General features: G+C 48.5%; 1 protein-coding gene across 1 annotated transcript in view; it reads right to left on the bottom strand.

Annotated features, from left to right (window-relative positions):
* KAT2A (lysine acetyltransferase 2A) overlaps positions 1-23,916 on the bottom strand; it is an 85,832-nt gene that overhangs the window by 7,916 nt on the left and 54,000 nt on the right. Inside the window, exons 13-17 of the mRNA XM_088442467.1 lie at positions 14,292-14,435; positions 13,120-13,234; positions 12,965-13,001; positions 8,371-8,434; positions 6,213-6,297 (exon numbers count right to left, since the gene is read on the bottom strand). Of these exons, the coding sequence (XP_088298593.1) occupies positions 6,213-6,297; positions 8,371-8,434; positions 12,965-13,001; positions 13,120-13,234; positions 14,292-14,435 (445 nt within the window). The remainder of the gene's footprint in view (positions 1-6,212; positions 6,298-8,370; positions 8,435-12,964; positions 13,002-13,119; positions 13,235-14,291; positions 14,436-23,916) is intronic.

Below are 23,916 nucleotides of genomic sequence, written 5' to 3'. Positions count from 1 at the left end.
GAGGCACCACGTCGAGCTGCCCACGAAGGACCCACAGACCTAGTGGAATGAGCCTTCAGAGAAGGAGGGACCGGTAGGCCTTCATGAAGATAAGCTTCAGAAATAGCCATACGGATCCAGGCTGCCAAAGTTTGCTTTGAAGCAGGCCAACCCTTTTTACGGAAGCCAAAGAGGACAAACAAAGCGTCCGACTTCCTAAACGAAGAAGTGCGGTCAACATAAGTCCTTAAGGCCCGCACAACATCCAAAGAGGCCTCACCCACGGAAAGACCCGGTGAGTTAAAGGCCGGAACAACTATTTCCTCGTTAATATGAAACTGGGAAACAACTTTGGGAAGAAACTCGGGCCGAGTGCGGAGCACTGCCCTGTTCCCATAAAAAACCAAGAAAGGGGGTCTACAAGAAAGAGCCCCTAACTCAGAAACACGTCTGGCCGAAGCAATGGCCAGAAGGAAAACAGTCTTAGCTGTTAGCCATTTAAGATCCACTGAGCCCAGTGGTTCAAACGGCGGTCCTTGGAGAGCCCTCAGGACCACAGCCAAATCCCAAGGCGCCACAGGTGGAACAAAGGGCGGCTGAATGCGGAGAACACCCTGCATAAAGGTGCGCACATCCGGGATTGTAGCAATCCTACGGTGAAACCAGACAGATAGGGCCGAAACCTGTACCTTCAAAGAAGCAAGGCGAAGCCCATGATCTAGTCCCGCTTGCAGGAAGGCGAGAATCCGAGACAGACGAAACTCCCGCGGTGCATAACCTCTCGGTCGACACCACTGGAAGAACGTATGCCACACGCGATGGTATATCCTCGCGGAAGACGGTTTCCGAGCTCGTAACATGGTACGCACCACAGAGCTGGAAAACCCCCGGGACCTCAGCATGGCCGTCTCAACAGCCACGCCGTCAAAGACAGCCGAGTTAGGTCCGGGTGAAGGCAAGGACCCTGAGACAGAAGGTCCGGTCGTAGCGGCAACCGCAGAGGAATGTCCACGGACAGACCCTGAAGGTCTGAGAACCAGTGCCGTCTGGGCCACGCGGGAGCTATCAACAGGAGCGTCCCTCCTTCCTGTTTGAATTTCCGGATTACCCGTGGAAGAAGGGAGACCGGAGGGAACAGGTATGCGAACCGGAACGTCCACCGGACGGACAGAGCATCCACCAGAGACGCCCCTTCGTCTCTTGTGCGAGACCCGTACACCGGCAACTTGTTGTTGTGCCGGGACGCCATGAGGTCGATTTCTGGAAGACCCCACCTGTCCACCAGTAGTTGAAAAACGTCCGGGTGCAGGGACCATTCCCCCGGATGAACGTCCTGGCGACTTAGAAAGTCCGCCTCCCAATTGAGCACTCCCGGGATGAAAACCGCTGATATGGCCGGAAGATTGCGCTCCGCCCAAACCAGGATCCGAGAGACCTCTACGAGAGCCGCCCGACTGCGAGTTCCTCCTTGCCTGTTTATGTAGGCCACGGTGGTAGCGTTGTCCGACTGGACCTGCACCGGGCGACCCTGGAGAAACCGCTGTGCCTGCTGGAGAGCATTGAAGACCGCACGGAGTTCCAAGATATTTATTGGAAGCTCCGCTTCTGTCGGCGTCCACCTGCCCTGGAACAAGTGTGGACCCGAAACTGCTCCCCAGCCCCGAAGACTGGCGTCCGTTGTCAACAGGACCCAATTTGGAACCCAGAACGGACGTCCCTTGTTGAGGTGGGTCGTCTGTAACCACCACGTAAGGGACAGGCGAACCTCCTGGGTGAGCACAATCGTCTGGGACTTCAGAGACTGAGTCAGCCCGTTCCACTTGGACAGGATCAGGTGCTGCAGAGGTCTGGAGTGAAACTGGGCGTATTCCACCATGTCGAACACCGACACCATGGAGCCCAGTAACCTCATCGCCGAGTGTAAGGACACCCGGCGGCTGTGCAGACAACTGCGCACCCTTGACTGTAAAGCAGAGATCTTGTCCTCCGTCACGAAGATCCTTTGCTGTCCCGAGTCCAATAAGGCTCCAAGATGCAGAATCCTCCGAGACGGGATTAGAGTGGACTTCTGCCAGTTGATTAGCCAGCCGTGCCGTTGCAGCAGTGCAATGGTCAGGTCCAAGTGGCGTAACAGGAGCTCTGGAGATCCTGCCACCAATAACAGGTCGTCCAAATACGGCAACATGCGGACTCCCTGCAGCCGCAGAGAAGCCGCCATGACCGCCATCACCTTGGTGAAAACACGTGGTGCTGTTGCCAGGCCAAAAGGTAACGCCCGAAACTGGAAGTGGTCGCTGCTGATTGCAAACCTGAGGAACTGTTGATGGCGCCAAAGAATAGGGACATGCAGGTAAGCGTCCTGTATGTCCAATGACACCAAGTAGTCCCCAGGTTCCAGCGCCAGAATGATGGACCGTAGGGTCTCCATCCGAAACTTCGGGACCCGCAAAGACTTGTTGAGTGCTTTGAGGTTGAGAATCGGACGATATGACCCATTGGGTTTCTGTACCAAAAATAGATTTGAATAGAAACCCTGGCCCCTCTGGGAGAATGGAACCGCCACTATAACTCCAGCCTGGAGCATAGTGTGCAATACCTTCCGCAGCTCCGTAGCCTTGTTCCGGTCTGATGGGAGACCCGTGGTGAAGAAGCGAGCCGGGGGTCTGTGCCGGAAGGAGAGGGCGTATCCGTGGGAAACCACCTCCAGAACCCAAGTGTCTGTCGTAGTAGTCGACCAACACTGGGCGAACTGTAGCAGGCGGCCTCCCACCCTGGGATCCCCCAAAGGGAGGCCCGGACCGTCAGGCCGCAGGCTTGCCATCTGGCTTGGGGCCGGACGTCTGGTACTCCATGCCTGCTTCCGGGGCTTGATCGATTTCTTAGGGCCAGCCTGTCGAGGAAACGACTGTGGTTTGGGCCTGCCCTGGGCCCTAGATGACCGAAAGGACGATGGTCCCGAACCAGAAGGAGCAGCGGCCGACGGGAGACAGGCAGATTTGGCTGCCGCCAGCGTGGCCACAATCTTATCCAGATCCGGACCGAAGAGAACTTCTCCGGTAAACGGCAACGCTTCCAGACCTTTCTTGGAATCTGCGTCCGCCTTCCAGGATCGCAGCCACAAGGTGCGACGAGCAGCTACCGCTGCTGAAGAAATTCTAGACACCAGAGTACTAATGTCTAGAGCCGCCTCGTTGATGTAGGTGGCCGAATCACGGAGATTGCCAATCAACTCCGCCTGATCGGCCGGACAGTCGGATTCAAAAGAAGCCTCTAATGAATCCGCCCAGCGCTCCATCGCTCTGGCAACCCAGCAAATGGCCATAGCCGGCCGTGCTGCCCCCCCTGCAAGGGAATAAGCGGACTTCAGGCAGATTTCTACCTTGCGGTCCGTAGCATCCTTAAGGGAGGACATGGATGGCATCGGCAATGTGGCACTACGGACAAGACGGGTCACGTGAGAATCCACCTGTGGAGGGGATTCCCACTTCGCAAAATAATTATCCGCGAACGGATAAGCCACCGCCAGGCGTCTCTGCGGCTGGTATCTTTTGCCAGGTTGTTTCCACGCCTCCTCTAAATGGTCCACCAACTGACCCGAAAGAGGAAAGACTGTGGCATCGCCCTTCACATCTTTGAAAAAGGCATACTTAGATTTAGCCGCTGGGGGAACTTCGTCCTCAATCACCAAGGCTGTGCGGACCGCCCGAATAAGTCCAGGAATATATACTTTGGACTTAGCATCAGCGTCCTTAGTATGGAGAGGTTCCTGATCGTAAGGATCTAGAATCTCCCCATCATCAGACGTCCCTTCGTCATCCTCATAAGGAGCGGACAGAGACGCCACCGGCCTTTTATGAGACCGCATCACAGACTCCCCTTGCAACACATCCGACAAGTGCTGTACAGAACTCGTCAGGGAGTTAACCCACGCTGGCTCCTGAGAACCCGGGAGCGGGGAAATAGGGAGACTGTGGGGTACCACCAATTGTCGTGGGAACCCCTGCATGGGTGACGACACCACAGACTGCTGGGACAAACCCATCGGAGTAAACGCGGGCTGCGGAGCTAACTGGCCCACTAAAGCTGTTAACGCCTGAGCGAAACAAGCCCAGGGCGGCTCCTGTACCGGTGCTGTAACCGTAATAGGCCGCGCCATGGACAAACACTGCCGGCAAAGGCCCTCCGCGCTACCCTCCCCCTCCGCTAACGGTACTTTGCACGTGGTACACTGTAGCCGGAGGGGAAAATCACTTTCAGACATGATGGCACCACGTATGTGACCTCTCTCACCAATTAAGTATTAAATAGGCGAGAGACCACCCTGCAGCACCGCACCGCAAGGGCTTTAGCAGAAAGAACAGGGACAGTAATAAAGCTGACAGTTTAGAGAGAAAAGATTACAGGCAGCAGCGCTAGCACAGTCACATACAATGCAGAAAAATAACAATTCCTGCACTAACAGCGCTGATCACTCAACTACACAGACACAGGGCCTGGTAGGACACAGCGCTGCATACACAGACCTGACCACAGCGGAGGAGAGGTATGCGGGGGGACCCAGACCACGATGCTTCCTTCCAGCGCTTCCAGCAGCGTTCACCATGCGTTCTGGAGAAGATGGCCGCCGAGGAGCAGAGAGGAGGCTGGCCTGGGGGAGGAGCGCTGCCACAGGACCAGTCGGCAGCATGCAGAGAGGGCTGTGTGCAGCGGGGGAGGCGCCGGCTGTGAGACAGGGAAGGCGCGCTCCCCTGGCATGCATTTAACCCCTGGGACGCCGCAGCGCTACTGCTCTGCTGCGGTCCGCTGTCCCAGGGGGTAGTGGAAGCGCAGGTTGGTCGCCTGGCTCCACGCTGCAGCCAGTCCCCAGGGAGCCCCCTGCCTGGGGACTTAGGACCATGTGATCAGCAGGGACCCACCGCGGGACCCCGCTGCTTACCTCTGTCCCCCTTGAATCCGGCCATGGTCCGGAGCATCTGGGGTCACCGCTAGCTGTGACCCCAGACGCCCACCAGCATCCCCGGATCAGTACCGGCGTTCTGGTACCGGCGGGGTGTAGGGAAGACAGCATGGACGTCAGGACTGACTGTCCATGCTGTTCATCCAGTTGTGCAGCCACAGCTGCATGAAGAATAAGCTTCAGGGGCTCTTCTAGCCCCCACTCCAACAGGTGCACCCGACTCCGGCCGGGCACCAAACTAAACTGAGGTGCCTTGGCTCGGGGGCGGGGTATAGGAGGGGGACCTAGTGCATCCTGGGAGGCTGAAAGCTTAACTCTTTGGTGCCCTGCGACTGACGTCACACCTATACCCCAAGGTATCCTGTGGATACCCTATGGACCCTGAAGTAGAAATTGCAGGTCTTGTGGGGTGTTCCCAGTATGTAGTGGAACCTACGTAAAAGTTATCAGGAAGGTCAACCAGTGAACTGGCAACTGGAATAATCAGGCTCACTGATGATTGTGGGGAGTGAAGGCTAGCCAGTCTTGTCTGATCCCACAGAGGAGCTACTGTAGCACAAATTGCTGAAAAAGTTAATGATGGCTATGATAGAAGGTGTCAGAACACAGTGCATCGCAGCTTGACAAGTATGGGACTGGGCAGTGCCCATGCTGACCCCTGTCCACCTTCAATAGCACCTACAATGGACACATGAGCGTCAGAAGTGGACCATGGGGCAATGAAAGAAGGTGGCCTGGTCTGATGAATCAGGTGGATGGCTGAGTGAGTGTGCGATGTTTACCTGTGGAAGTGATGGCACCAGGATGCACTATGGCAACAAGGCAGGCTAGCAAACGAAGTGTGATGCTCAGGGCAATGTTCTGCTGTGAAACCTTGGGTACTAGCATTCATGTGGATGTTACTTTGACATGTACCATTTACCTAAACATTGTTGAAGACCAAGTACACCCCTTCATGGCAACAGGATTCCCTGATGGCAGTAGCCTCTTACAGCAGGATAATTCATCCTACCACACTGCAAACTTGTTTAGGAATGGTTTGAGGAACATGACGAAGAGATCAAGGTGTTGACATGGCCTCCAAATTGCCCAGATCTCAATCCGACTGAGCATCTGTGAAATATGCTGGAAAAACATGTCCAAGCTATGGAGGCCCCACCTCGCAATTTACAGGACTTAAAGGATCTATCTATCTATCTATCTATCCATCTATATATCTTATATATATATCTATCTATATACATACATACAATTGTATGGAACACAGGAACCTCACCAATTGGAAACCGAATAACTTCATAGTAATCTGGGGCTTCAGATTTCTTCACAGGTTCCATGAAAGGCCAAGCACTTGGGTGTGTCTAAAATCAGACATATTTGCTTTATACATCACAAAAGGGAGCAGTGTGAACAATGCATTTCCACAACTGAAAAGTCACTTCCACAGATACAGTAGTTAACACATTATGTCAAGAGAAAAACAAAAGATGGAGTATAAAGAAAAAGTTACAACCTTAAATTTAAAAAACAAAGCAATGTATACAGCGTTACTATGTACGGAGATCTGATCTCTTTGAAAAGGTGCAGTTAAAGTTTTAAATGTGAGAAAAAAAAAAAAGCTTGTAATTTGGCAACTACAAAACAAGAATTAAAACTATTTAAAACAAAACAGACCAAGAATCACAAAAGGTACACTTTATTATCCTGAAATCACACCAACCACCTACAGAAACATTATATGACATCTTACATATGTAGTGTACCACCTGCCATGATACAAACCATGGAGGCAACCATTTTGTTGGCTGAACCAATACATATACACCATTAATGCAATCAACTCAGTCATTTAATGGTCTAAGGCAGGGATGGGGAACCTCCAGCCCTCGGGCCGTATACGGCCGGCAGAATCCTTTTATCAGGCCAGCCCGCTCCTACCTGCAGCCGCACACATGCAAGACCTGGCCCTGTATAAAAGCAATCTAGATAGAATAGCATCAGCATCTTCTGCTGCCGTCTGCTTTGGAGAAGCTGAGTAGAGCAGCACTGGGGTGGGGACGGAGCCCAGCTACCCGATGACTCCTTGGGATATTTAAGCCAGTGATCTGAGGAGCTTGAAGCAGACAGTCACTTCAGTCTCCTCTTATCACTGGCTGAGAGCCGATGAGTCATCAGGAAGCTCCGCCCCCAAAGTCATTTCGGTGTTCAGCTTCTCCAGGGACCCTGGCAGCCAGTGTCAGGCATGCAGACTCACAGGGGTATTCAATATGGGAGCGATAACATCATTTTTGCGTTAATATCGCACTTTAGACGTAATTATCGCAGGTTTGACTTTTACACCGTATTCAATTTCAAAGACTTATCGCAGTTTTGAAAAGTCTTTGATAAAAAACGGGGATAACTTTTCACCATTGAATAGGTGTCGAAAAAAAGTGCAGAATTGGGGTTTAGGGGTGCAGGCTTAATAAAAATAGCCTGCACCCTTGGGAATGACATTTAAAAAAGAACTGTATCAAAAAAAGTTTTAAAAAAAAATAGGGACACCCCAAAAAATTTATTTAAAAATTGGGGTGACAAAAAAAAAAATGGGAAAAAAAAGTGTTTAAAAATAGGGAAATAGGTTCAGGGCTATTCTGCAAGTATGCGGCAGGTGTTTTCTAGAATAGAATTATAGCAGCAGGTGCACAAATGCAGAATTTTTAAAAACTTACTTTAGGGACATAAAAATATGCTAGTACCCATTTTCATGTACCCCAAATTTGATGGGACCACTTAAAAAAAATGAAAAAAATCACCTAAGTGCTCTTCTGCATCACTTCTTCAATGTCGGGAAAAAAACACCTGCTGCGGCTATTTAAATCCCCGACTTTCAATTAAAGGCTAAAACGGGGGTACCCATAGTGATCCCCCATGTTTTTACAACTTTAGGGGGATCTTACAATTTTTTTAAAGAAAAATTCGTAACTTTACGCAAATCCAACTTCGGAGTTTCCCGTTTTCGTTAATTTAATATTGAATACGGGGATAAGCGGGAGCGCGCCCGATACTTTAACGCAGGTAAAAACTCTGATATGTAACGTTAACTTCGACAGTGAAGTGACGTTTCATATTGAATACCCCTCTAAGTATCAGAAGAATGAAGATGGCCCTGGATGACTTTTCCTTTCAGCGTTGGTACAGTTAAGTGTTGGAGGGGGGAGCACAGTGTGGGCAACATGTGGGAAGGGGGAGCACAGTGTGGGTGACATGTGGGAAGGGGGAGCACAGTGTGATTTTAAAAATATCACAATGGCCCTTGGTAGAAAAAAAGGTTCCCCAGCCCTGGTCTAAGGCATCAATTCCTTTTAAATTGATAGGTCACGATTAGTTTGACCCATAAAATGGCTCCCTTGTTAGTACATACACTAAAACTACAGACCAATGCAGTTCATTACCTTTATCTGTGCTAGCAAATTCTTCAGGACATTATACAACTGGTCTGGATCTTTAATTTCTTTCCTGTAAAATTAAAATAAGAAAATATCATTTGGACTTTGAAATAGAATATAATCTAGTGATAGCAAAGAACATTGTCTACATTAGTCACAGTACAATATTGCAGCAAAATGTAAAAGTATCTGGGAACTGGTGTTATGATTAGGTGACTACTTTTCTATGCTCTTATGAGCAAATCGTGAAGTAAAAAACTAAAATCAATGTACTGAACTGTATGACAAAAAAATAAATAAAATCTAGATATAGATTATAATAAAGTGAAAAAAGAAAAACAGGGCATCTGAACACTGCAGCTATGCGAAATGTACCCATTGACACTTACAGAATTTAGACATATATATGAAAATGTAGATTTCACTCAGTGCAGGGTCTTAAAAACTCAATTTCTCCTCCACGTTAATTTGAGTTTTTAAAGACAGTGCTGAGTGAAATCTTCAATTTCGTATAGAGGTGTGCGTGCGCCTGTATCTTTTCTTTGTACAAAGTGTATTATTTTTTTTCCACACAGTGTTGGCAGCTATTCTGTAAAAATTAATCAACACTCATTACATTTCTGACAATCCATTCACTAGGAACAAATGTCTCATGAGTGTCGGTCAAAAATATCAGTGATGCCCACAGGTCCCTAGTGATTTTCGGGGCTAAAAGGTCCTCTTAAGTTAGGAATGACGACAAATCAAGCACACAGGAAAGAGACGTTTAGTCTGTGGGATTTACGCTTACATCCTATCTGGAGCACACTGCTAGACTGTGTTTACATGGGAGGCTCAGGAGCAGAAACAAAATAGTTAACCAACTGAAAATCTGCGTCCCCTGTAAGCCCTACCACCTTCACTGGACCTTTAGTTTTTATTTACGGCCTCCAGCATAGGCATGGAGAAGCTGTAGGGAAGAGTCCTTTTACTTTCTGACCTTTATTATTTAGATTTTATTATGATGGAGCCCCAGTCACCCTTAACGGAACTGTGTGTGCACAGAGTCGTTATGGGACCCATAAATATAGGCTGTATCGAGACAATTCCCCGTTCTGCCAACACCTGGGGATCAGAGAAATCTAACATGTTCGATAATCTTGATTCCCTGAATACTGCCCAAAAATATTTGGAAATCACTGAGTCAGGGATTTTTAACATGTTGAATTTTTCCGATTCCTGACAGATCAATGTGTGCGGATTTGGGTTTTTGATCGCTGATTGTAGTCAGCAGAACGGGGAAAATCGGGCTGTAGATATATGGCCTGCATAAGTTATGCTCTCCAGAGTCTGATGGGTCCCTTATAGCACTTCCCGGGAGCCCGAGGCATCATATAAGTAGACAGCCACAGACTATCCCTGATCACCGTCTGTGACAGGCTCTGGTGGCTAGGATCCAGTGGACGCTTGTAGGTCTCAGAGAACTTGGCTGAAAAACTCTCTCATGCTGAGGAATACGTTTTGTATCCAGTGGGGTGGACTAACAGGGTTAGGTCCATTTCTGGTCAACCATGGTGTTGATTGGCTGCTTCTCTTGGCCATCAGACTTTGATGTCCAGGAGGTTTGGGCACCTATGACGGCAGCTAGCAAGGTTCAGGTGAGTCGCAGGTTTGCAATACTTTTCAGCAATTTGCTACCTCCAATTAGGTTAGAGGCTCTCCAGAAGGCGGAGGTTAATGCTCGCACTCTCTCAGACGCTAGCCTCACTTTGCAGTTGCTAAACACCAGCTTCCGTTGGGGGCTTCACGTAGTGTCCATAAAGCAACTCATAGGTGCACCCTGGTCTGGTGGCATCCTCGCATCTTAGAATGTCAAAGTCACGTACCTTCAAGTCCTTTCTGGCTGGCACTTTGTACACTGCTCGGACTTTGGGGTTGGAAATTCCATCCTGTTGATCTTCCATTGGGAGAGTGTCTTTGGAGGATGCTATTCTTGGTCTGGAGTCATTTGTCCTATACATGCTAGTTCCAACTGCTCTGATCTAGGTTTAATGGATCTTGTATGGCAGGCCCATTAGTATACAGTCCAACATTGCCTCTGGGAGAGCGTGATCATGTGCATCAGCAAGACCGGTCCCCATTCCCTGCCTAGATCTACCTGGTCACATATGCATGCAGCTTTTCGTGCCAGGTCGTTAGTACCAGACTGGCATCAGTTTACCGGAGAAGAACTTCTGTGCCAAAGCTCGGTTTTGTTGATTCGGTTAGCTTTTCCAACCTATACCTTGAGGCCCAGATCCTAAAGGCCAGGGTTTTCAGGGACAGTGGTCCAGACTATGCTTATTGCATGTCAGCCAGCTACTGTTCACATTCCTATTGGGGTCGAAAGGTGTGAAAACAGGAGTGTCCAGCCTTCCAATTCCTGCTACCACACTACCTTTCCCTTTTCCACAAGTAGGCTTGAATCAGGGTCTTCATCTTTCCTCTTTGAGGGTTCAGATATTAGCCTAGTTTGTTTTTTCTAGAATGGGATGCCCTAAAGCCCTGATGAGCAGTCATTTTTGAAGGGTGTGGTTCACATTCAGCTTCCTTGTGTCTCTCCTGTTCCTTTTTGAACTTTACATCTCTTCAGATGGCAGCATTTGATTCTTAAGTTTGTGGAGCAGCGCTTCCTTCCTAGAAAGTCTTTATGGTGGGTTGTTGCTTCAACCAAATGGGTATCTGATTTTACAGCCCAGTGTTTTAAGTCTTTCTGGGGTTTTTCCATCGTGACAAGGTGGTACTGTGTGGTGCCAAGGTTTTAACTGCACCAGGACATTGTCCTGACTGATCTCAGCAGTCTGATTCCTCTGTTTCCACCAATCTACTGTTCTCATGGTGGTACATGACTTGCGTATCTACCTCAACTGTACTTTGGCTGTTTGCAGGACTGAGTCTCATGTACTATTGGAAGCCAACGGAAGGCGCTGACCGGCTTCTGAGCAAGGCATAGCACAATGGTTCACCACAGCTATTGGACAGTTTTCTATTTACAGGCTGGTACTAGTTTCCGTAAGGCCTTTCATTCCTTGAGCTGAGAGTTTAAGATATGGTGTCTCGCATCTGTTCAGATCTCGCAATTTTCTGCCAGAGACGCAGAGTTTTGATCTCCAATTATTACGCATGGCTTGCTAGAGTATGCACCCCCTTTCCCCCTCCTCTCCCCTCTAAGGCTTTCTTTGGGCTTTGTTAGATACAAAAATACTGAAGGTCCTCTGATGATGGGAGTGTTTAGAGGATTTCGGGCTTTCATTTAGTAAATATACAAAGTTTAAAACTGCCTGCGCCCTGTGACTGCAGCCCAGTACACGTTGAGGAGCACCACTCCTCCAAATATACAAGAAAAATAGAAAACGTTTCACAGGCGCTGTCACAATATTAAATTTTCCTCTATTTCTTCCTTGAAATAGTGTTTCTCAAGTAAAGAAAAAAAATATAGAAAACAATCAAGCTTCAACAGAAGAAAGGTTCGTAATATAAATGGAATGATCGTCAGGGGGACTCGCCTATATAAGGTGCCCTATATGCCTGTAACAATTTATTTGCTTTTCTCCACCACCTTTAATTATCAGTTCCCTCTGGCTAAGATGCAAATTCTCCCTGTAGGGAATAAACTCACCTGGGACCAGGTATTGATGTTCCCCAACAGGTTTCTTTATATCGCCCAATGTATCATACAGATACGTTCTTATAGATGGACTCTGAATAAAGGATTCCTGACCATTTTCATTTAAAACATTTATTTAGGAATCAAACATAAAACATATTCCACAGCTAGTACTCCCTCTGGTAGCGTATGGAGTTACTTCATCCGGATTGAAGTACTACAACAGGAAAACGCTCCTTAGATCTTACTTCAGGGGTAAGTCCACTATAGCCATGTGAGTCCTTAAAACACCTGGACTCACATGGCTATACTAGACTTACCCCTGAAATAAGATCTAAAGAGCGTTTACCTGTTGTAGTACTTCAATCCAGATGAAGTAACTCCAGAAATTGTTACAGGCATATAGAGCACCTTATATAGGAGAGTCCCCCTGACGATCATTCCATTTAGATTACGAACCTTTCTTCTGTTGAAGCTTGATTGTTTTCTATATAATTTTCTTTACCTGAGAAACACTACTTCAAGGAAGAAATAGAGGAAAACTGAATATTGTGACAGCGCCTGTGGAACGTTTTCTATTTTTCTTGTAAGTTAACTATTTAGTGTCTACTCCTGAGCCTTTCCTCTAAACCCAGAGTATAGCAGTGTTCTTCCAGACGGATTCCTGGATTTTACGGTGAGTACAAAATTCCTCTTTTTGACAGGAAAGGAGATGCAGATATTGGAAAAAAAGGCTCATCTTATGGAATCTTTTTTTTTTAAAAAAGGTATTTAGTAAGACTACCTATTATTTTGAATATCATGAACTGTTAAAAGAATAAGTTTGAGGAAGGGATAAGAAGAGCCAGTCTATTGCTGAATGAGTGTTAAGAGCATGCACTATCTTCATCTGGGATACAGATAATAATGGCATGGATCATTAAGAGAAAGCAGGTGATATTTCCATTGAGATTGAGTGCTGTTATTCATACTCACCCTTTTTCTTTGCAAGATGGTTTCCACCCAGTTTCTCCTGAAATAAAAAGCAACCAGTGTTGCTGCAATACTATGACCTCTAACGAAGCATCCACCAATAGCATCAAACAATAAATGGCATCTCCGACAATGTTTGCTCACAATCAAAAACTTACGTATGCCTGGGATACATTCCACTGGAATCTGTCGCACACCCTCCTTGAAACAAGTAAGCCCAGGATATACTTTGCGGATCTGAGCCTGCCTGCGTTCAATCAATTTCTTAATGATCTGCATTGAATGTGGAAATAAGCAATTATCAAACAATTAAACAAATTAAGGGCACGTTACACGATAGCATTGTAGTCTAAGGGACTGATTCAGACCACGTTCGCTAGCAAGCGTTCGCTCGTAGCGAGCAACGTTTTGCAATGTGCGCATGCGTGAACTAGTGCGAGCGATCAGGAAGTACTCGCTCGCCCAGCATAGACAGCCCAGCTGAAGGAGTGACAGGTCAAGTCGTTTGTGGGTGGTAACAGGGGCTGGACATTATAAACGAGGGAGTGGAGGTGTGAACGCAGGCGTGACTGAGAATCTTAACGCCATTTCAGAGGCGTGCATAATTAAGAGGCAGCGTTATAGTACACGTCACCTGGTTGTATTTTACACTGAAGTGATCACAGTGCTTGCGGCAAGGTATAGTTAACCTCAAGCGCTGCGAGCACATCCAATGGTGCTCGATGTACCAATGATTTCATGCACTTCCAGGAGATGACCTGCGCAAGTGGGCGTCTTATGAATGGCTGTTGGGCATCTGCATACACAAAGTGATCACACGCCAAGACATAATGGCATGCTAATGCCTTGCCATGCGATCGCCTGCCTTGCTGGGCGTGCGCTGTATTTGCATATGCTGGGAGCGAGCGGCTATGAATCAGGGCCTAAGTTCCTTGGAATTAATTATAAGAATGTTTTTACTACACATTTTGTAATAGCTTGTATAATGTAAAGCAGGCTTAGATAACCTGTACCTCTAATAGATATGCTTTATTGAATGTATTAATTTGTGATTAACTGGAAAAGGTTTAATAGGTACCAATTTGCACACTAGATCACAGCAAAAGGCACAAGCTGAGAGACTTGGTATGCTCAGGACTACAAAACAATGAATCATCCTGACAATGAAATGGTCTACCATGTTGTTTAAGCGACTAATCATGATGCCAATGAATAAGAGCCGGTGTGAAAGCAAACCCTCAGTGCCAGCATCACTTCAATAACACAGTGTGCCATAACTATGAATAAAGGGGATCCTAACTGCAGAAATAAATTAGCTTGATGCTCAAACCTCCTTTTGTTTCTTGATGATGTGGGAAAGCTCTGTATAGGGAATGCGAGGGTTGAGCTCGCACTCCATCAGGGTGGCACCTTCATAATCTTTGATATAACCCAGGTAACGACTCTTTGGAACTTTGATGTCCTTTGAAAACCCCTACACGGAAAATACAGGAGAATAATAATAGGTTGGACGAAAACAGAAAAGGTTACGGTAAGCAAAGCGAAACACGGTAAAAAGTTGGTTCAACCAAATAAGGAGATTTATGTCCGCTGATCAATAGATGACAAAGTGGAGAGACTTTGTCATCTATTGATCAGCTTCATTTCATTGCCAGCATATTTGCACATTGAAACTATGTTTATTATTTTCCATTGCTTGTAACAATTGTATATTAAACTGTTTATATATTGTCTACTAGGTTCCACCCAGCGTAGCTGCTCGGTAGACAATTTAGCTCTATCATTGACTTAGTTGCGCACCTATTTTTTCTTTCTGATTTATGTTCTTACCTGTTAAATCCTTTTCTTGGAATTCATAGGGGACACAGGCTTTGCATTGGGTATAGGTGGATGATATGGAGTCGTTAAGTTTCTTCACCCAGCAGCCCAGGGCTCCCCCTCCCCTATACCTCACCCCCAGCCCCAGGGACCAGTTAAGTTAATAAGCCCCAAGCAAGTAGCAAGAAGAAGGAGAATGAAGATGACACAAGCTCAGTTCAAACACACAGTGGAGGTTAAAAGGGGAACAGGCAACAGTGCAAAATCCCCACAAGTCAGGTGTGTCAGCATTGGCGCCCTTTGGGTTCTAAGAAAATTATTTAACAAGTACATAAATCTCCTTTTCTCTCTCATCCATAGGGGACACGGGCTTTACACTGGGAGGGGATGCTCCTGGGCTGTGCTGAGAACCCTTCACCCAAAAGCTGCATCCACAGAGGCGAAGGTATCAGACTAATAGAACCAGAGGAATGTATGGGCACAAGACCAAATGGCTGCTTTACAAAGCTGCCCTGCAGAGGCACCATGTCTACCTGCCAAGTGCCCAATGACCGAGTAGAATGAGCTTGCACCGTGGCAGGGACAGGAAGGGCTGCCTCAACATAAGCCTGACAGTCATTTGACCAAAGTCTGTTTAGTAGCTGGCCAGCCCAGTTTATGAAAGTCATACAGGACAAAGAGGGAATCCGTCTAGTCCTATCTACATAAATCTGGAGGGCCCTCACTGTATCCAAGGAGGTCAGCTCCAGAGAAGAGTCCAGTACTTGGAATGAAGGGACCAAAATCTCCTGGTTGATGCAACACCTGGAAACTAGCTTAGGGAGGTAGTCCAACCATGTCTGAAGGATAGCCCGTTCTGATTGAAAAATAAAAAATGGGGAGGAACAAGACAATGCACTCAAGTCAACTCTTCGGCTCAATTTGATGGTGAGGCGCAAGACAGTCCACCTAAGCCAACAAATATCTACTGTGTCCAAGAGCTCAAAAGGAAGACGACTAAAAGATAAGTTCCACAGAGCCACAGGAGGAACAAGTGGAGGTTGCACGTGGAGGACACCCTGTAGGAAAGTCCATACATCCAAAAACACCTGTACCTTTAACGAAGCAAGGTGGAGGCCCAAATCCCAACCAGCCTTTAAGAAAGACAGAACTCGCAATAGCCAGAAAGATCTTGGATTGAAGCCTCGAGGCGAACACCAGGTCATTGTATGTTCGCCAAATCCTGGCAGATGAAGGCTTCAGATCATTAAGTATGATACGAATGACCGGCCATGAAAACCCCTTAGTTCTCAGTTTGTCTCAAGAACCACCCTGTCAAAGCGAGGCAGACCAGATCCAGTTGGAAGCATGGGACCAGAGACAGATTCTGTCTGGAGAGGAAGACACAGTGGACAGTCAATGGAGGCCCAGAAGATCAGCGTACCAAGCTCTTTGCGGCCAATCTGGAGCCATGAGGATCACGGTGCCGTCCTGTAACTTAAATTTGTGGATGATCCGTGGAATCATTGAGAATGAAGGGAATATGTACATGAGTGGGAAAGTCCACCGACTTGCTAGGGCATCCACCAGAAGGGCTCCTGGATCCCTGGTGCGTGGTTGTGTTGAGACACCATCATGTTGATGTCTGGCAGACCCCAGCGGAAAACCAGGAGCTGAAAGACATCAGGATGTAGGGCCAAATCACTCGAGTGAACGTCCTGGCTGCTGAGAAAGTCTGCCTCCCAATTTTGGACCCCGGGGATGTAGACCGCTGACAGTCGGAAGATGACGTTCTACCTAAGAATGCGACTCATCCACTGCTGGTTTATGTAGGCGACGGGTGTCGTGCTGTCTGCACCCTGACCGGACAACGCTGGAGTGGCTGTGCTAGGCAAAGAGCTCTGAAAACCGCTCTGAGCTCCAGAATATTTAAAATTTTAAGTGTTTCTCCTGTACCGCAAACCTGAAGTAGTGCTGGTGACAGAACCTGATGGGAATATGTAAATAGGCTTCCTGGATAGCTAGGAAGGCCATGAAGTCCCCTGGTTCCAGAGCCTGAATGATGGAGCACAGAAACTCTACGCGGAACTTTGGAACCCGGAGGTATCTGTTGAGCGACTTCAGGTTGAGTCAGAACAAGGCATCCGGCTTTTGAACCAAGTAGAGGTTGGCATAGAAACCAGTACCCTTCTGGGACAGAGGAATTGGGATGATGACCTTGGAGACCAGAAGGGAGCAGATTGACTCCCTCCGTGCTCCTGCTTTTCCTGGATCTACTAGAAGGACCGTAAAAAAAAAAAGAAATTGGGCTGGAGGACGCTGCAGAAAGGTTTGGGCCTAGGGAAACCACCCCTCTTACACAGGCATTCCTTGTAGTGTCCCAACCATGCATCAGAGAAAAGCGGAAGCTGCCCTCTTACCCAGGCGTTCGTCGTTGTCGCCACCCATGTATCAAAGAAAAGCAGAAGCTGCCCTCCCATGCTGGGGTCTCCCAGATAGAGGCTCACCCCATCATGCAGCAAGTTTGTCAGTCGGCTTGGTAGCAGGATGTCTGGTGGACCAGGTCTGTTTTCCTCTGGACTTGGAGCCCATGATGGAAGAACCATAGAACCTGGAGTAAGACTGACCCTTGGTCTTAACCCTGCAGACGAAAAGGAGTGAAAAATTAGATTTTTTAAAGTAAAATCATTTCCTTGTCATCCATCTGGGTGACGCTGCTAGCTGACGCTGGGTTAAGTAGGTTGGACCACATGAGTAGGCACTAGAATACTAATCTGATTGAGGTTTGAGGGAAGCAGGAGGGGTTATATAGGAGGGTGGAGCCAGTTATTTTCTAACAAAGCTGCTTGGACAAAATAAGTTGTACTACAATAAAACTATAAACCGAAAAACAGTAAGATGACTTAAAAGGGAGGGACCGCAGTGTCCCCCGAATGGATGACAAGGATAGGATTTTACAGTGAGTACATGAAATATCCAGTTTCCTTATCATCCGGTCTGGGTGACACTGCTAGCGAACGCTGGGACTTCCCAAAGCAAGCCTAACAGGGGGGGGGGGGGGGGAACCTCGACCGGCAAGGCCGAACGCAAAACACGACGGCCAACACTAGCCTCGTCATAACCAAAAGTCTGAAAACTATATAACCTGGTAAACCTATGCACAGAAGACCAGGTTGCCGCGGTGCACAATTATTCTACTAAAGAACCACGGCGAACCGCCCAAGATGCACCAACCGCCCTTGTTGAATGGGCCTTGAGTGAAGTAGGAACTGACATCTGAGGACAGATATGCCTGGCGAATAGCTGCAGTGACGCATCTAGCAAAAGAACGCTTGGAGGCTGGCCAACCACACTTCGGAGCATCCACCAGCACCATAAGAGAATCAGTATGGCGTAAGGCAGAGGTACGATGAATGTAAATCCGTAAAACTCTCACCACATCTAAACGATGGAGCGAGGAATCAGAAGACTAAGAAAAAGAACCCGGAAAAGTAGTTAGGAGACCTTTTGACAATCTCTCTTGTAAAAAAAGACAAGTCGGAAAAACGGGCCGAAAGATGACAGCGTTCACAGCCAGAAGCATAGTAGAAACCACTGGTCTCGAAAACCCCCGTGCTCTAAAGATCTTGGTCTCAAGAGCTACGCAGTCAAAGTTAGTTGAGACAATTTCAAGTGAAGACATCGCCCTTGGCAAAGTAGATATTCTGAGGGGAAAATGCCATGGAGGGTCGGCCAGAAGACCATGCAGAGAAAATTACCATGCTCAATGTGGCTGATCGCTGAATTTTCAGAAGCACGCTGGCCAGTATGGACAGAGTAGGAAAAAGATACCCCAGACTAAAGAACCACGGATCCGAAAGAGCGTCCACCAAAGTTGCCTGAGAGTCCCTGGATCTTGCTCTGTAAATTGGCAACTTCTTGTTGAGACGAGAAGCCATCAGGTTGGACATACCCCAATGGTTTGCGATAGCCTGAAAAATCTGATGGAGTTCCCACTCCCCTGGGTGCACTGAGTGACGACTTAGAAAGTCTGCATTCAAGCACTCAACCCCTGGAATGTGGATGGCCAATACAATCAGGGAATGGGTATGATATACCGCTGGCCGCATGGCCGGCGGTTCGATTCCTGTCAGCGGCAGCCCTACAGGAGCAGAGTGCGAAGCAGCGGAAGCCAGACAGCGCTGGAAATCCCGATCGTGGATAGGCAAGTATGTACTAACCTAACCTATCCCCCTAACCCTCCTTAGGGGTGCCTAACCCTAACTTCCCCCCCCAAGTGCCTAACCCTAATCCCCCCTCTAAGTGCCTAACCCTAACCACCCCCTTACCCGCTGCCTAAACCTAAGTCCCCCGGGGGGGTGCCTAACCCTAAGTCCCCCCCCGGTGGTGCCTAACCCTAACCCTCCCTCCCCCCTAGCCTCGCCCTAACCCTCCCGGGGGGGTGCCTAACCCTAAGTCCCCCCGGGAGCCCTAAACCTAACCTCCCCCCCCCCGCGGCTGTCCGCTCGCGGCGACCAGGCATCACTACGATCGTGATGCCGGGCGCCGGTCACCCGGCGTCTGGGAAATGCGGGCGTCTACATCTAGACGCCCGGCATTTCACCCATGCTGGGATAAGACAGTCGGGAAGCCGGCTGCCGGTATTTAGGCAGTCGGCGTCCCGATTGCTTCCCATAATCAGACTGTTGCCCAAGAATAGATCTGAGCTAACTCCAACAAAGCCTGGCAACTTTGAGTGCATCATTGGCTACTAATATACGCCACCATAGTGGTATTGTCCAACTGAATACAAATTGGCATCTTGTGCAGGACGCCCTGAGCCTGCAGAAGAGTCAATCTGACAGCCATTAGTTCCAGAATGTTGATTGGGAGTCCTGCCTCGGACCTGGATCAGTGGCCCTGAAACTGAAGGCCGAGAATCACCTCGCCCCAACCAATCAAATTGGCGTCAGTGGTGACAAAGGTCCAAACCCAAATCTAGACATAATTACCCCTGGTCAAGTTCTGAGGTTGCAGCCACAACTCGAGAGATTTCAGTATCTGAGGCGACAAGCAAAAAAACTGCTTGTCCAAACAAAGATCCTTTTAGGACCCAATGGGCCAGGATCTTGACCTGCAGAGGGCATGAATGGAACTGTCTCAAATGATGCCACCATCTTCCCTGAGAATAGAAACCTGTGGAAGCTGAATTACAGTCCCGACGAAAGACTGTAGATCCTGAACCTTTACTTAAGGATGATCGATACACGTGTTCAGCGAGTCTAAGACGACCTAAAAAGATCATCCGTTGAGATGGTATGAGATTGTAATTTGGATGATTGATTATCCACCCGTGGGATTCCAATGTTTCCTTGACCACCTCCAAATGCTGCATCAGCATAGACGCTGAACCTGCTTTTACCAACAGGTCATGCAAATATGGAATGATAACACCCTTTTTTCTGAGTAAGGCTACCATGTGAGCCATTATCTTCGTTAACACTCTAGGAGCCCTAGATAAATAAAGCAAACTTTAAGGAAACATAGTGCTTCACTATACAACACTAGAAAATAACCGAGGCTTCAGGAAGGGTTACGTATGGGGGTGGAGCCAATCAGATTAGTCTTCTAGCGCCTACTTCTGTAGTGCAATCCACTTAACCCAGTGTCACCCACATAGGATAATAAGGAATTTGAAGTGTGCGACCTGGGGGCCGTCGCAGAAGGAAGGAAAGCAGTTTCGGACGCCACTACCATAGCCACAACCTTGTCCAACTGTGGGCAAAAATGAACCTTCATCGAAAAGGGAAGAGCAGGCGGACGCAAGGGCTGGGTGTGTAATAGCACCAGCATTGGAATAAACCGCCTTAAGGAAGGTCTCCAGCTTCATATCTGTGGGATCCTTAAAGTAAGCCGTATTAGGGATAGGAAGGGTAGAGGATTGGACTAGCCGGGTGATGCAAGTATCTACCAGAGGGGAAGACTCCCTTTTGGCTCTATCCGCAGCAGGTAGTGGCTAAAAAGCAGTAATGTGCTTGGAGACTTGGAAGCACTTGTTAGGGTAAGCCCATGTCTCTATAAAGGAGGTCTTCAAGTTTAGCAGTAGAAGGTAACTGTGCAGCACTTTTTCATGACGTTTAAATACCAGGGCATCTGGCTTAGATGCCTGCTTCGAGTCCTTGATCAACAGTGCAGATTTAACTGGCTTGATCAGGGACTCAACATTCACTTGTGGTATGGAGTCCTCCGGGATAGAGAAGTTCTCAATATCTGAGGTAATGGAGACATTATCCTCATGATCGGAGGAAACCTCAGAGTCAGAATCAAAAGCAGAGAGAGGGGTGTAGAGCGGTCCCCTCTGTTAGGCTTGAGCTTGGATGGCCGGTCCTCGTCTAGCATCTGTTGGAGAGATGCCGACACCTGCGCTAAACCTGCTCCAACTGATCGAACAATTGGACCCATGGTGGTTCTGCGGCAGAAGGCTGCGAAACACCCTGAGCAGGCAGGAGACTGGAAGACTGGGGACCAGGCCCAGACCAGTGGATAGACTAGCAGGAGGGTAGGGTCCGGGGGCTGCCAGCTTAGTAATGAACAGCAATATTAACTCTGAAACCATGCCGGTTCCTGACTGGAAGCTATGGCTGAAGGGACCTCCTGCTGTGAAACACACACAAGTTGTCAAAACGGTGGTGTGCGATAAATAAATAATGCAATAAATATTAAATCATCACAAATCTATAAATAAGTGGGGCTATATAAAAAATATGTGTGTGAATGCCAATAAACAAATCTGTGTTCACCCAAGTGTAACAATTATCTATTCAAAAAAGCATAAGAAAAATATGAGATATGGTAAGAACTTACCTTTGTTATCTCTATTTCTACGAAGTCCATAGGGTTCCACAGGATACCTTGGGGTATAGGTGTGACGTCAGTCATCGGGCACCATAGAGTTAAGCTTTCAGCCTCCCAGGATGCACTAGGGTCCCCCTCCTATACCCCGCCCCCGAGCCAAGGCACCTCAGTTAGTTACCAAGCCATAGGCCGGAGGAGGAGAAGGAAGAGAGAGAAAGAAGATCTGGATACACACAAGAATCACTCTCACCAGAGGGAGACGGAAAAACCGGTGACCAGAACAAAGGGCGGGAGTCCTGTGGAACCCTATGGACTTCGTAGAAATAGAGATAACAAAGGTAAGTTCTTACCATATCTCATATTTTCTACTTCAGGGTCCATAGGGTATCCACAGGATACCTTGGGGATGTCCCAAAGCAGTATCCTTTAAGGGTGGGGACGCTCCTGTGCTGAAAGGAGAATCCGCCGCCCGAAGGAAGCATCCTGAGAGGCAAAGGTGTCAAACCTGTAATACCTCACGAAGGTATGGACAGAGGACCACGTAGCAGCCTTGCAGATCTGGACTGCAGAGGCACCACGTCGAGCTGCCCACGAAGGACCACAGACCTAGTGGAATGAGCCTTCAGAGAAGGAGGAACCGGCAGACCTTCATGAAGATAAGCTTCAGAAATAGCCATACGGATCCAGGCTGCCAAAGTTTGCTTTGAAGCAGGCCAACCCTTTTTACGGAAGCCATAGAGGACAAACAAGGCGTCAGACTTCCTAAACGAAGAAGTGCGGTCAACATAAGTCCTTAAGGCCCGCACAACATCCAAAGTGGCCTCACCCACTGAAAGTCCAGGTGAGTTAAAGGCCGGAACAACTATTTCCTCGTTAACATGAAATTGGGAAACAACTTTGGGAAGAAATTCAGGCCTAGTGCGGAGCACTGCCCTGTTCCCATGAAAAATCAAGAAAGGGGGTCTACAAGAAAGAGCCCCTAAATCAGAAACACGTCTGGCCGAAGCTATGGCCAGAAGGAAAACAGTCTTAGCTGTTAGCCATTTAAGATCCACTGAGCCCAGTGTTCAAACGGCGGTCCCTGGAGAGCCCTCAGGACCACAGCCAAATCCCAAGGCGCCACAGGTGGAACAAAGGGTGGCTGAATGCGGAGAACACCTTGCATAAAGGTGCGCACATCCGGGATTGTAGCAATCCTACGGTGAAACCAGACAGACAGGGCCGAAACCTGTACCTTCAAAGAAGCAAGGCGAAGCCCATGATCTAGTCCCGCTTGTAGGAAGGCAAGTATCCTAGACAGACGAAACTCCCGCGGTGCATAACCTCTCGGCCGACACCATTGGAAGAACGTATGCCACACGCGATGGTATATCCTCGCGGACGACGGTTTCCGAGCTCGCAACATGGTACGCACCACAGAGCTGGAAAACCCCCTGGACCTCAACATGGCTGTCTCAACAGCCACGCCGTCAAAGACAGCCGAGCCAGGTCCGGGTGAAGACAAGGACCCTGCGACAGAAGGTCCGGTCGTAGCGGCAACCGCAGAGGACTGTCCACGGACAGACCCTGAAGGTCTGAGAACCAGTGCCGTCTGGGCCACGCGGGAACTATCAACAGGAGCGTCCCTCCTTCCTGTTTGAATTTCCGGATCACCCGTGGAAGAAGGGAAACCGGAGGAAACAGGTATGAGAACCGGAACGTCCACCGGACGGACAGAGCATCCACCAGAGACGCCTCTTCGTCTGTTGTGCGAGACCCGTACACCGGCAACTTATTGTTGTGCCGAGACGCCATGAGGTCGATCTCTGGAAGACCCCACCTGTCCACCAGCAGGTGAAAAACGTCCGGGTGCAGGGACCATTCCCCCGGATGAACGTCCTGGCGACTTAGAAAGTCCGCCTCCCAATTTAGCACTCCCGGGATGAAGACCGCTGATATGGCCGGAAGATTGCGCTCCGCCCATACCAGGATCCGAGACACCTCTACGAGAGCCGCCCGACTTCGGGTTCCTCCTTGCCGATTTATGTAGGCCACGGTGGTAGCGTTGTCCGCCTGGACCTGCACCGGACGACCCTGGAGAACCCGATGTGACTGCTGGAGAGCATTGAAGACCGCACGGAGTTCCGAGATATTTATTGGAAGCTCCGCTTCTGTAGGCGTCCACCTGCCCTGGAACAAGTGTGGACCCGAAACTGCTTTCCAGCCCCGAAGACTGGCGTCCGTTGTCAACAGGACCCAATTTGGTACCCAGAACGGACGTCCCTTGTTGAGATGGGTCGTCTGCAACCACCAGGCAAGGGACAGGCGAACCTCCGGGGTGAGCA

Source organism: Taudactylus pleione, unplaced genomic scaffold, assembly GCF_031769625.1.
Source record: "Taudactylus pleione unplaced genomic scaffold, aTauple2 ptg000018l, whole genome shotgun sequence".
NCBI classification, from domain to species: domain Eukaryota; kingdom Metazoa; phylum Chordata; class Amphibia; order Anura; family Myobatrachidae; genus Taudactylus; species Taudactylus pleione.
Note: the sequence above shows the minus strand (reverse complement) of the source record. Positions and strands in the feature narration are given on the sequence as shown.